The sequence below is a fragment of the Esox lucius genome, chromosome 19, assembly GCF_011004845.1.
Source record: "Esox lucius isolate fEsoLuc1 chromosome 19, fEsoLuc1.pri, whole genome shotgun sequence".
NCBI classification, from domain to species: domain Eukaryota; kingdom Metazoa; phylum Chordata; class Actinopteri; order Esociformes; family Esocidae; genus Esox; species Esox lucius.
Genome location: NC_047587.1, coordinates 24801209 through 24815867, shown reverse-complemented (window position 1 = coordinate 24815867; position 14659 = coordinate 24801209). Strand labels below are relative to the sequence as shown.

The following is a 14659-nucleotide window of genomic DNA, read 5'->3' as shown; positions in this document are numbered from 1 at the left end:
ATTATCAACTTTTAAAGCAGCATATCTTTCTCATAACTTCATCAAACGTTATTGTTTTATATACCAGAACGAAGCTCTGAATCTGGACCTTTATAAAATGTAATAAAAGCAAAACTCTAATTTTGCAATAAGCCCCCGTTCAGTATTTCTGTAATCCCACTAAAACGAGTTCGAAAAAATCTATTTAATTCCTTTACCATGGAGTCCCCTCTGAGTCCGTTCTATAGGAACCTATCATTTCAGTTGCGCCAAGTTGAGAAAAACATATTTTAAACATAGGCTACCTTTCTGATTATTATTCAAAAATACTTCACATAACAGCCATGGAGGAACTCTCCTCCCCTGGGCCGTCTGACCTGCTGGTTTAAAAAAATCTAAACATTTGATTGTTTTTAAGACGTTATTTCTAACGTTAGGAACACATGCCCTTTTTATTAAGTTATTTTAACATTATTACTCTAATGACATTAGTAACATTATTACTCTGTTTACTACCTATAACCTTATCCGTCAAATTACGTGCAGGTCCCATTAGGTACCGGATAAGATTCGCCAAATCCCGGATCTGGATCCGGAGGTCCCGAATATGTCTGGATCCGGCACAAATTACGCACTGATTACAGTAAAATGGTGGAATCCTCCCTTGACAACATCCATGCAATAACAGGTTATTTCCAAAGAACTCTCCGTTTCTATGGGTGCGCCGTTGCGTCTTACATTTCTCTCCATTCAGTGGCGCTATAGCCCACCATAGCAAAAGACAAGGACTACAAGCCAGGATAACGGACGCTTGAACCCATAATTAAGCCCCCGCCCACCTTCTGCACTTCAGGCTACTTGACAAGTCAAGCCTTCATTATTACACAGTTGCATCACTGCTCTGTTCACCCACGTATGAACAAATAGGGCTTGAACATTATTTACTAAAATAAAAAGAAGCAAAGGAGTAACTTATCGATAACACAATGTTACAATTCAGGAGAAGCTTTGAAGCCGAAAAATATCAATTACAAGAGCTCAACAACCGCCTGGGCCAATACCTATCCAGAACAAAGCAGTTGGAGCATGAAAATTCGATCCTCATATCTGAAATAAATAAGATAAGACAAGAAAAAGCAGTAGAATGGAACAGCAAATATATGAACGACATGCGGGATTTGAGAAGGATGGTTGGACAACTATCCTTTGAAAAGTCCCGAGCTGAGATGGAACGAGAAAAGCTTTGGCAAGAGTTTCAGATGTTGCAGTCGATGTGTTGTGAGGAGCAGGTAATATGCAAAGACATAGGTGGAGAACTAAAAGGCAGTGAAAAGGAGCTTCATAAAGCGCAACAGACCAATAGGGCGCTTGAAGAACGTCTGTTCCAGCTTGAGAATGAGTACAAACGTATTGAGGATTCGCACAGACAAGAAATTACCAATCTCCGAAACCAGGCTTATTCTCGACCTATTTTTACCCAAAGGTACCATGGCCCTCCGGCGGTTTCGATGGAAGACATACAAGAGTGCGCCCTTAGCCTGTCGGAAGGATGGATGGACACGTTCGAGATGTATCGGAGGAAGGTCGAAGATATGGAGGAATCCATCAAAGCGGACCAAATGAGGTTGGATGATATCCAACGGGAAAAGATGCATTATGTCTCTGAGCTTGACCAATTACGGCAAGAGGCTGAAAAACAAGCTCAGATTCAAATAAACCTAGAGGAACAGCTCATACACATGCAGGATAACTTCCATTGCGACATTACACAGTATCAGGTGAGAAAATCGAGTTCGCAATGCATCAAATATTAGTTTATCCAGCTCTGTGATTACGCTGTAATTTTAAAATGATAGAAATATATTCGCAAATGTTAGTGTTATGTTTGTATCTGCCATGGATTATAGGAGGCTTTTCTTCAACGTGATGGATGTCGCGTACAAAAATAGTTCAGCCTCTTCGTATTCCAAGTGCCACACCCTCTGAGGAGAACGAGTTTTTTATTTGGCCTACGTCAACATTAACAATAGTTATGTTTTACATGAATATTAATATATCGTGAATGAATATGCCTGAAAGTTGATGAGATATTTAATAGCATACATTATAATGTTTAAAATATAATTCTAAAGTTTTAAAATACAGCAAACATACTTTAGTTAAATAGCACAAAAGCGGATGCGCATGCACTTCAATCACAAATTATATTGTCCCACATACATTTAAAGAGCAGCAAAGGTTTTGCCAGAACTATGGAATTTACATGTGAATCTTGAATGACATCCTATTTTATGGGGCCTTGTAGTTCCTTTTTGAAGAGAATGACAGGATGGGGATTATCCATGTAGATTCGCAAGGAACTTCTGGAGGTCCTCAAGGAACCATTTGTAGTCAGTGTTTTATATTTGCACCTTTTGTTAATTGAGGGGATCTTGGAGAAACCTTTTATGTTGCAGTGTAGCAAAGGACTGTACTGGAGGCATGGCTTAGTACGGGCATGTTTTTTTTATAGATCTTTTTAGCCCACTATTAGGACTAAATGTAATTCCTTTTATTCTGGGCTGTAATGTTGTCATCAAACAAACATGTTAAAGATGCACTAGATTGTTTTTGTATTGAAACAGTGCAAAACAGTATTGAAAGTCAGGCTCATGAGCATAAATATCTCTCTGTTTTTTGTATAATACATTTTTCAACAGTTTACTACACAATCTGTATGTTATTACCTGTAATGAAGTTAAACGAATATCACATTATTATCATATTATACGAATTATACAGAGCTTAAGAACCTGGAATGCAACTTTAAGATTGAACCCTGACTTTCAGAGGTCTATGATTTCCTTACCAAATCCCAAAATTGCAATATTGAACATTATTGTAATAAGCATTAGGAATAGGATTACAGTTATATTAAAATATGTAATATGCATGAATAATCAAGGACTGTTTACATTTACATATTTTAGATATAAGCAAGTCTTAATGTGCACAATTACTTCAAACCGTCATCAAGCACCTGTTCCTTGACCAGCCTGTTGGGAACACAGTGAGGAGTGACATTCTGTTATAGCACACAATAAAAAAAACATGATTCCAAAAGAGTTCTTCAGCTGTCCCTGTAGGATGTCTCTTTTTTGTTACAGGGCCTTTGGTTCCAGGTAGAACCGTTTTGTGTTTCATATGGTATCTACACCATCTACCTGGAACTGAATGATTTATGCTTGTAACCAAGTGTTCAGCTACAAGCACAGCCATACAATCTTTTTGGGTTATGTTGTTTATGAGGGTGCATCCTCTGGGATCAGACTCGTATAAATGATGTCACCGCACATTTTTGTAAGGCAATTTCTTGAAATAATGGAACAGTTTTTATTTATAGGCCCATTAAAATGGCCCAATCAGGAAGGTGGCAGCTTAACACTCATTACTACAGCAGAAAGTGCATGCTGCACTTGTTAATTGTTACCGTGCAGACTGAAAGGACTGAATATCCAAACATAGCACAGCTGTTAGCTGCACCAGCCACTTAAACCAATTAGCTGTTGCATAGACTATTCTTTAGTGCCCCACTAACTATGGTGCTACACTATACCGGTCTATCATTTCACCTGTGTACATACAACTAACTGAATTGATTATAATTTACAAATTTGATTTGAATGTACATCATGGATATAACTGTCTTAAACTATCAAGTGATGTCTTATTTTTCAAATTCCTGGACATTTATTTGGAATTGAGCCTGACACTCATCCACTGGGGCACCGTATGTCACTCTACTGTTACATTCATAGCCAAGTGGGAGGCGAAAGAATACCAGTCATACATCCCATTTAGATACATTTGCATGCTTTGAACTCTAGGAAAGCTACTTGGCTAATTTTCTACCATAAGTTAAAAATACATCTATCGTGCTTTAAAAAAAATGCTATAATGGAGAAAATGTCATTAGTAGATCACACGTGAGGTCACATTGAGGAACAATTGTGGGTTCTTCTTTACAAACACATAATCAGAATGTGACCCAACAGACTAGACTTACAGGGAGGGTTGTTAACCTGATTAGTCTGATCTGTTAGTGGGATCACGCGCGATTCTGCCAATCCATTTGCCTTCTTCAAATGAGATGTGACAGTGAACCAGGGAATGTCTCAGTGGCCTTGACACAGGTGTACAACACAAACAGTCCTGCCAGGAACTCAAACAGATCGGTTGAGATGAGAAAAACTTTATTTTCTAGCATTGCCTTTGCTGATAGTTACTTCATTAAAACAACTGTTCTTCAAATACGGTGTTGTTTGGTTGTCCCATCTTGCTATCTTAAGATGAATGCACTGATTGTGCAAAATGTAAGTGTGAACAGTAACAGTGTGGCCATAAACATCTGTTAATATTGTAGTTAGGATGTACCATTTGCATCCTTAAATGACACTAACATTTGTGCCTGGAATTTTGGAGTGAAAAACGTATTTTTTATTGTTTATATTTTGAAATGTGTGTGCATACATTACATTTTCCCATAGTCAATGAAATAGTTGGTAGCTTAATGTCTTAAATAATTATGTCTTTAAGTAATTGTTACTATGTGACCTCAATAGGAGTAGACCAATAAGACATCTGAAAAGGATTTCTCACTGTCTACCCATGCCATACTAAAATCTATAGTTGTCAATCCAGATAATTTTTTTGACCAAAGTGAAATGATTAATGATTAAGGTTAATTCTCTTGATTTAAATTGATTTAAACCATGTGACACTTTCAAGTTAGACACACCAAACCTTCAATGGAATCCATACATTCATGACATACTAAAAGGAAGTGATTAGGTAATAAGTGTATTGGTTATAAACCATCTATTAATGTAATGTAATGTCATGTAATCTATACACACACATGTAAATATGTAGGACAGGCTAGAAAAGAGTGTATGAAATCACAGTTACATTCCATTCCGTGTTTTCAGGTGATAATTGAGGAGTTGGAGCGAGAGCGAGAAATGTTGGCCAACAATATGGCAGAGAAGGTCAGAGACCACCAGGAGCTACTGCAGGTCAAGATGGACCTGGGCATGGAAGTTGCTTACTACAGGTAGGTGTTTTTGCTATGGCTAGTCCTTGCATACATTTTTAATCTCCACTTTTAGAGGAGAGAACTTTTTGCTACTGTACCAACAGTAAATAAAACCTTACCTCCCACAGGATCTAAGAAAGGTTAAATATTTTCTGTGACATTAGCTCTGCCTCATGAGTTACAATGTATGAAGAGCTCCCTTTTAATATCTTTGGTAATGAGAGGAGCTGAGAGGATTCTGATAAAAACTAAATATCATATTTAATATTGCTGTTTATATTATCAGGAATTGACACTGCTGGCATTTTTTGTAATATAATGTCAACTTCTTGTTGAGGTTGGTTCTGCCTCTGCGATCAGAGACCCTTTAGTTGTACAGTGTTGTTGGTCTTGGAATGTATTTATAGGGATTTCACTAAGCAACTGCTCTGCTGTCCTGCATTTGGCAAGGGCACTTAGCATTCCTACACCCAGTCTTCACTAATATTGACATCTAATGGATACTAATCAACATGAGATTGATGTTCTCCTGAGGAAGATGAAGCCCTCCACCTGTGAACTGGACCGTTTTCCCTCAATTTTAATTAAAAGTCACTCTTCTGTGTTAAGTCCCATGATCACCAAGATCATTAATCAGTCTCTTCGGTCTGGCCAAGTCCCTGCATCTTTGAAAACTGCGGTCATCAAACCTCTGCTCAAAAAGCCCAGCCTTGACCCCGAAGTATTTGACAACTACCGACCCATCTCCAACCTCCCTTTTTTGTCAAAGGTGTTGGAAAAGGTAGTTTCTGCGCAACTTCACAATCACCTCAGTACAAACAGTCTTTATGAGAAGTTCCAGTCTGGCTTTCGCTCTGGCCACAGTACAGAAACTGCCTTGGTCAGGGTCACCAACGACCTGTTGATGGCGGCTGATGCTGGATCTCCATCACTTCTCATCCTTCTAGATCTCACTGCAGCATTTGACACTGTGGACCACCATATCCTTTTAAACCGCCTTCACTCTTCCATTGGACTTTCTGACACTACTCTGGCTTGGTTTACTTCATATCTCACGGACAGAACAGAATATGTATCTTTGGGTGGTGCTAAATCGGACACACACTCTGTCACTTGTGGTGTCCCTCAAGGATCAGTCCTTGGCCCCACCCTTTTTACACTGTATATGCTCCCCCTGGGTCATGTCATTAGCCGGCATGGAATATCTTTCCATTGCTACGCTGATGACACGCAACTGTACATCAAAACAAACCCAACCCCGGCTACAGCTCTCTCCACACTTTCCATCTGCTTGGAGGAGATAGAGACATGGATGGCGGATAATTTTCTGCAACTAAACAGTTCAAAAACGGAAGCCATTCTTGTTGGCACTCCACACCAAACCCGGTCATCTACCATCACCAGCATCACCTTCTCTGGTCACGATATCCACCTCTCATCCTCAGTCACAAACCTCGGTGTTAGAATGGATCCCCATTTGACTTATGACGCCCATATTAAACATCTGTGCAAAACCTCCTTCTTTCACCTCAGGAACATTGCAAAACTCCGCCCTACACTTACTCTCCCAGATGCTGAGAAACTTGTGCATGCCTTTATCTCCTCCAGGTTGGACTACTGCAATTCAATCCTCATCGGGATCCCAAGCAAGAATATCCAGCCGTTGCAGTACGTTCAGAACTGTGCTGCTAGGACCCTGATGGGGGTGCGGAAGCACCACCACATCACTCCCATCCTTAAATCGCTTCACTGGCTTCCTGTCCAATACAGGATTGAATTCAAAGTTTCCCTTCTGTCCCATCAGTGTCTCTATGGCACTGCACCATTATACCTCAAACAAATCATCACTCCCCTTTCTGCCTCACGCCATCTCCGCTCTGGACAGGCTAACCTCCTACAGCCTATGAGGACAAGGCTGCGAACAATGGGTGACCGTGCCTTCTGCTCAGTTGCACCAGCTCTGTGGAATGCTCTTCCTGTTCATCTAAGGGCCCCACAGACTGTGGACTCTTTTAAAAAGGGCCTGAAAACCCATCTTTTTAGAAAAGCCTTTTTTGTTTAATTGTGTTATTTTAATGTCGCTGTTCTATGCTTTTAGGCTAGTGCATTGTAGCACTTTGAGGTCATTTAATTGATATAAAGTGCATTATAAATAACATTTATTATTATTATTATTAATGTTATCCACAGTGTGATATATCTAGGGATATATTTTTTTAATTTCTTTAATTTGGTCGTAGACCAGAAAGTGACCCCAAATAGATCAAATAGTCAGTATCAGGATATTTTAGTCAAAAACCTAGTTGCTTCTGCCGGGAGACTGAAATATTGCCCCAGGTGTATCAAGACAATAACCCCATGCACTTCAAAAATCACAAAGAAATATTTATGCGCACAAAGTCTACATTTCAATGACCATCAGTCTCCAGACTTAAACCCCATTCAAAACATGTCATTGAAGTTGAAGATGGCAGTCCATCTTAGCCAAATGGGCACTGCCATCTTGCCAAAGGTTTGTAATTATTCATGTAATATTTGCTTATATTTCTCAAATGGTATCTTTAATTTCAAATTGTGTGTAAAATATTTATTGAACAATAAATTGAACATTTTACAAACATTTTCCAGATCAGATAGCAGGATTGTGTTGGTTAGTGTGTATGCCAGGTTACACATTAAGCTTCATGGTGAAGAGCGGTCAGCAGTGCATTGTAGCTATTATTGTTTGGTTAGTGTAGTACACAGAGGACTTCAACAGGGGTTATAACTTCAGAAAAGGGACCTACCGTAACGTTGGTTTTCTAATTCTTCCAGATTTTTTGCTTTGCCGAAGTAGGTGAGCTGGTTAACCTTCATGTACAGTATGTTGTTTGTTAAAAGTCTTTGAATCTGTTTTGCTAACGTGTTGTTGTTGGACTCAGTATATGACCTGGTCTATGAGTTGTGTTCATCATCTGGTAGACTACGTCTGTGTTTATTAATGGGAGGTGTGAGATGGCAGGAAAGGATGATCAGCATTCTCCTCCAAGTTGATTGTAACTGAAAACAAACCAGTGCTTCATTGAAAAATAAGCGATATTGACCTAAGAATGCACATGCAATTGTAGCATTACCATGTATTTACTCTTAGTTATAATGTCTGTTTGTTTTTTTGTTTTTAGGGCGCTTATTGAAGGAGAGCACCAACATCATCGTCAGTCAAGAGAAAGAGTCATAGGTATTATACATGTTTTCAAAATAATGCTTACGCTTCCATCGTATTGGCAACACTGAACATTCATTTGTATTATTAAATGATACACTTTGTAGTGATTGACATTTCCCAGTTTTGTGATGTAAAGGATTTTTAATAACAGAATGTGGCGCTTCACACTCTACTTCAGATATTACAATTCCTCCACAATGCTACAATCCAAGAGTTTCCATGTCAACCAGACAGGATAAAAGAAAACATCTGGATGTGAAATACATGGAGCCTACCTCAAACTTGAGAAGACCACCTGTACCACCTCAATATGGTCCCACCAGTCCTTCCAGAGTCATCCCTATCTCAGTTACAGGCAGCAGCTACAACAGGAATCAGAGTCCAGCCGCCAGGAGGGACATGGTTTCATTCACAAAATCCCAGTCTGTATCTTCCAGCTCCTCATCCATTAACATTAAACCTGTGTCTGGAAGTTCAGACCAAACAAATCTAGATTCTGAAAGAAAAGTTGTGGAGGAGAGGAGTGTGAGAATCAAAGAGCTGTCACAGCACTCAACTAAAGATTCTCTTGACCGTCCTCGAGGCGCAGCCAAAATATCAAGCCACATTTCCTCACCCACTGCTGACATTAAAACAGTGAAAATAGTGTCACCACCAATGATGAGTCTCAGCAAAAACACAGAAGAGGCAGAAGAGAGCACACAGAAAACAGAGAAGCAGGTTGAAGTAGAAGGGAAAGGAGATGTATTTCATATTCAGAATGTCAAGATGCACGGCAAAGAGGGCAGCCCTATAGGCACCACGGCAAGTGATAAGATGGTCTTAGACTCCTTATCTATGGAGGAACTAATGGAGGTCATGAAACCTGTTGGTTTGGACCGGAAGGTCTACAGCTCATCTCCAGATGCCAAGGTCACTTACCACGTTGAGAAAACGGAACAGGAGGATGGGTCAACAAAGACACAAATAATTCTGGAGTCCAAGGTGGAGGAAGAGCTGGATATGTCAGAAGACTCTGCATTGGAGGAACTAATGAGTAAGGGAGTGAAACACATGACACTGGAGGATATAAAGGGCACTGCAACAGGAAACATGATTGAGAACCTACTCAGTCTTGGATTGCATGGAGATGAGGACATACAAAACAAATCTGTCAATGTGGAGATCATTGAGGAGCCTGTGGAGGGATACAGCGATGAGGAGATTGAGTTTGTGAAGTCAGAGGCCAAGTTTTCCCAGCCTTCTTCAATGTACTTCCAGATTGAGGAACTGGAGAATGACCCACCTGACAGCAAATACCATGAGGGCAGTGCTGAAGTAATGAAAACCTCTGTAACAACGGCATACTATGGCAGGAATGATGGGTCTGTGAAGGTCCAGGAAGATTCAAGAGATAATGAATCTCCATACTACAGGCACCACCAAGAGTTGCAAGAGTATTTTGTCTCCACACCTGATGAAAATCTGTCAGAGCCAGAGGAGAGTGGTGGTATTGCGTCATATGGACATTATGGAGTGGTGGATGACCTTTCCGATGAAAGGTACTATCAAGATGGCGGTCTATCAAAGGACAAAATGTTTGGGGAGGCAGGTGACAGACCTGCATCAGAAAGCCAGTACCTGAAGGGTGACCATTCCTTGGCCCAAGAGAGTTTCCCAGAAAGCATAATTGAAGAGGAAAACATCCATATAGTGACCGTCTCCCCAACAGTGCAGGAGTCAGTGCTTGGATACCTGAGCAAGGCAGCTGCTGACACCAAAGAGCAGCAGGGGCCAACCCTAGAGCAGCTTCAAAGCACAGTGTCAGAGAACCTGAAAGAAGAAGAGTCGGCCCTCTTCACAAGAGGCAGCAGTGACCATCCTCAGAACTTGTCTGTGGACATCAAGAAAGTACATCTGTCCTCAGACAATGGAACAACGACTGTCATGGCACAGCTCAAGAGCACAACTACTCTGGAGGACTCTGGGCTGCTGTGGGCGCAGGGGGAGGATGTATCCAAGGAGCAGTCCATGACGGCTTTACACTTTTGCAACCCTGAGGTTGGAGCAGAGGGAGGATACAACTTGGGGACAAATGAGATGCGCTGGGTGACTGACAGAAAGGACCTAGGAGAAGAGTCAGTGACAGAAGTCACTGAGACGCACATCAAATTAGGGCCATCAGAGAAGATCACCTTCCAGATGGATGTGAATAATGGCCAAGAACAGGACCCCCCACTCATTCATGAGAAAAGAATTGCCACTGTCTATCTTGACTCTGACCAAAATATGTTCTGATTTCAAATGAAATCTTTAACTGCCCAATGTTCCAAATTTAAAAAACAAGTAATTACTAATTGTTAGGTTTTTTTTGACATATCAACACATTTTTCTTAGTGTTGGTATGGGTGGCCAGGCCATTGTTTTCCTAGATCACTGTTTTAGTTTAAGGTGAGACTTTTGAAGTGTCCTTTCTCCAATTCATGCTTTAGCCACAAATATGAATGGAGTCACCAACATTATTTGGGTATGATTTAAACAGAATATAACTGTTTATAGTTAGCTTTTGTATGGGCAGTTACAATACTCCCCTACTAATCAGTGGCAAAAACCTAAGGTGACGCAATTTGTTGGGATTCATGAATTGCTATATCAACAATCATGAGAGAACACGTTATAACCACCAGTATAAAAAAAAATATATAGACGTTTGTAAATTCACAACTCTTCCTGCTTGTCTTTGAGACTGTTATAATTTCCTATTATATTTTCTTTTGGTACTAACAAGTTGTAATACCATGACTTGTACACAGCTTTCTCCATTGTTATGGTAATGTTACGGTCTTAAACATTTTCATTATGTACGTAGAAATAAAGTAGCATTACATCTATTATTTTCTTTGATACTATTTGTTACCACATTGAAGAACTGGTGATTTGTAGCTGAGGGACAACCTATGGTTAATAAATGGAACCCTCCAATACAGTAGTAGTGATGGATGAATTAGAATGTGTTTAGGACAGCACGTACAAGTAAGTGATCCATGTCTTGTCAAATTAAACATACTCTATTAATAATTTCAACAGGAAATATTAAAAAATATATATCAACTGCAACTTGTAAAATCTGATGAGTTGTCTAGTTTTGAAAATGGTCAAATGTGGAATTCTGTATTTCTCTACATTTGATGTTACTCATAGGTTACAGTATGGTACCCTTAGAAGTGCTTTATGATGCGTCCTTCCATGTCTCTCAAAACCATTCTTTAATCAAACAATTTAAGAGGGGTGAGAAGTAACCTGGACAAATTTTATTTGACTGAAGAGTTTTTCACTACTTGTAGATTCAGTAGCTATGGGACGCTCTTAGGTCCTCCTAGCCCCCAGGTGCTAATTGAAGTGCAAAAAACAATCAAAATATGCAAATAGACAGACAGACAGACTGTAAACAAGGTGGAGTGAACTTGAGAGATTAAGACAGAACTCGAAAAGAATGAGGAAAATAAGCAGACGGTTTGTGTCTGAGATTAAATCTGTACATCCATTTTCAGTGAAGCATAGGGAAAATCTAACACAGTTGTCCATTGGTTTGGTGATTTATTGATTTTGTGTCTTTACATCCTGGAGTTAATATTTGGTGGCGGTATCTTTGGTACTTGTGAATCTTAATGTGAAATGAATACAATGCTGTTGATCTCTTTCTCATTATATTAATCTGTTGACATGTTATTGGTATGCCTGTCATCAACAGGCACTAAGGCACTAACTTATTTTTATTAAAACTAAATAGAGGGAAGGAAAAGGAAATGAGCAAAGCCCTTGTAAAAAGATTTAGGACAACCTACCTAACCCTGGGATGGAATTAAATGTATTTTCCAACTTATCAGAAAACACCAGAATGACTTTCCAGGACATCTTTTGCTGCCATTAACTCCCAAACAAATTGACTGAGCGTTTTTAACAAAGGTCAGTGGTGCAAGAATATTATTTCCCATTGATTCACAGGTATAATGGTTGTGTGTACATGAAGTGCACCTTCACCAAGGAATTCTGGAGCGTAAAGACATACAATAAATATATAATAATTTTGTATTTCCTAGTCATTTTTAAAATGTTTAGTAACATTTTATTCACTTGTGGTGAGGGTTGCTGATATCCGGAGTGGAAAAAATATAATCCCTTTTTGGATTTACTTTTTAGGTAGCAAAATGATAATACTGCACGTGATGTGTAGACTTTTAGTAGTGGCTGTATGAATTCCTTGGCTTGAGGCCATGTGTTCACACAACTGGGTTGAGCCAGTGTCAGAATTCACTTTGGCTCATAGGTAAGTTATGTGTATACCACCGTGGCTATTTTAGGACCAGATCACCAGTTTAGTACTTAGCACTGCTTGCTAAGTGTGGTGTGTTGCTGTGGAAGTGGAAGTTGCTGTGTTACAGTGTGCGTTTGTGTGAAAGTACCTTCAATATCTCTTCACTCACGAGCCCCTTTCGGTCTTCCTTAATAAGCTGCTTTAGAGTTCTCCTATGCAACAGTGTAGAAACACCTTCACATTGTGCTTAAGTAGCACAGAGTTGTTATCACAGAGCATAAGTGTGAAAATTCAATGTATTAGTTTGACTAATATTACTGTGACAAACCTGAATGCAAATTACCAAATAGTACACTTAAGTTCAAAGATGTTGACATTATTTTCTTTGCACTCAAGTGCCCAGATATATTTGAAAACAGATTTTGCCTTTAAATTTCCTTAGTTTGATCATGAAACTTTAGGTTAAATAACTTGTCAACGAGGCAATTTATTTGAAACATTACATTGTATGTAATATTACATCTCTTATCTATCCAATACGCTGTTGTTAAAGGCATTGCCCATTGTTATTATACCTCACCTTTGAATGTTTCAAAAGGTGTGTGCTACCCTCATGACTCTTGGTGTAATTCACATTTAAGTATAAAGATAACATTAATTATGCTAATTTCACCAACTGAATGTATGCTTTCAACCATCATTTGGACACCAGTTCATAGTGCAAAAAACTATTAAATTACTAGAGTGTATTTTTTGAGTTTGTGTCTTTATTAAAAAGCCTGATGTCATTTATTTTACTATGGGACAGATAAGTACAACATCAACATTGCATGAAATCCCTTTATTGTTTGAGAGACCACATCTGAGGAGTTCATTTCTCAGGGAATGTCCAATGAAAACAGGAGGCTCTATTTTCTTATTAAGACAATTCAACTAGCTTAGCCCTGATGAAATGTTAGGATATGTTGCCATTTCCTCCTGCCCTGCGATAGGAAGGTAGAACTGCACAGAAAGGAGGTCTTGTTTTCAGGTTGCGATCCCTCTGTTTCCCAGCAACTTCTGGTGCCCTGGAAAAAACATACAGAACTGTGACAATAATGATTTATGACATCAAACTGCACCATTACACCCACTTATATTTGCCAAAACCTTGGATTTTGTGGAAATTGTTATTTTTCAAATATGTGTAAAGTATTATACTTGTTATACACCCGGAATAGATTAAATAGCACATTTCTGTTGATCTCTAAGTAATTATGCATCAGATATATGCATTAGATTTAAACTAGTATTCTACTGTAGGTCAATGTTGTATGCCATTATGGGTTTGTTCAGGCTACAGACTTACTGGGCCAGCATGTCCACTGTGTTCTGAGTGGCTCTGGTCTTCTTATGCTGGGGGCCGTACAGAATGCACTGAATATCCAGACACTGAAACAGAAACAACGATGGGCTAGGTTCACTGTGGAGTACGACTATGTTATAAATAGTAAAGGATAAGGACATACTTCTGGGTCATTTACCAGTCAGATTAAAGGCTAAGAGATTTCAAAGCACTCTGAACACAGTGTTCTTATGAATGTATTACAAAAGGTAGGGAGGCCAATGTCTCGTTGTCTACAAACAATGTGAGAAGTTAGAACTACACAGGCAGCTGAGCAGTATGAAAACACTTGAAGATAAAAAGAGTAGATAGCACCTCCCCTCCAGAAATAACCTGTAGCAACCAGGGAGTAGAAAGACACAGACCAGCACAGACCAGCTAGGATACTTCGGTTTGTGGTTAAAAGGCTTGATGAATTTTTTTCATTCCTAAATATATTGCTTTAATCATTGGAAATTAGTCACTTGATGTCAACAAAAATATGATGAAAATACTGTCCAGTATAACCATAAAACACAGTCACGTTTATATCAAACACTGGTATGCACACACGCAGTACGTACGAAGAAACAATGACAAGGATTGTCCATTTCCACAATCAAAGCATCACAGGATGTCAACACAACTACAGAAACCAAGGAAAGAGAGTGCTCAGTGTTTCCTGCCTGGCAATGGAAGAGGGAGACTGAAGAGCTCAGGGAAACTCAGATTAGCCTTGATGGA

General features: G+C 39.3%; 2 protein-coding genes across 9 annotated transcripts in view; one reads left to right on the top strand and one right to left on the bottom strand.

The window, feature by feature from the left end:
* Positions 1-846: 846 nt before the first annotated feature.
* On the top strand, positions 847-13301 carry synm (synemin, intermediate filament protein). Its single transcript, XM_010892699.4, has 4 exons — positions 847-1757; positions 4947-5071; positions 8215-8270; positions 8437-13301. The coding sequence occupies exons 1-4, from the start codon at positions 966-968 to the stop codon at positions 10533-10535; spliced, it is 3072 nt and encodes a 1023-aa protein (XP_010891001.2). The 5' UTR covers positions 847-965; the 3' UTR covers positions 10536-13301.
* A 73-nt stretch (positions 13302-13374) lies between these two features.
* The window catches only part of ttc23 (tetratricopeptide repeat domain 23), a 28699-nt gene continuing 27414 nt past the window's right edge, over positions 13375-14659 (bottom strand). For 7 of the 8 annotated variants that reach the window (XM_010892700.5, XM_020040378.3, XM_010892702.5 and 4 more), the window contains 2 exons: positions 13901-13983; positions 13375-13638 (listed from right to left, as the gene is read on the bottom strand). In XM_010892700.5, the coding sequence (XP_010891002.4) occupies positions 13491-13638; positions 13901-13983 (231 nt within the window). In that variant the 3' untranslated portion in view covers positions 13375-13490. The remainder of the gene's footprint in view (positions 13639-13900; positions 13984-14659) is intronic. The other variant, XM_010892701.5, reaches the window with a different exon arrangement.

Bases quoted from the DNA above. Each gene is read 5' to 3' on its own strand.
- synm (XM_010892699.4), top strand. From the start codon at position 966: ATGTTACAATTCAGGAGAAGCTTTGAAGCCGAAAAATATCAATTACAA. The intron at 1,758-4,946 runs GTGAGAAAATCG...CCGTGTTTTCAG, and splicing joins GCGACATTACACAGTATCAG to GTGATAATTGAGGAGTTGGA. The intron at 8,271-8,436 runs GTATTATACATG...ACTCTACTTCAG, and splicing joins GTCAAGAGAAAGAGTCATAG to ATATTACAATTCCTCCACAA.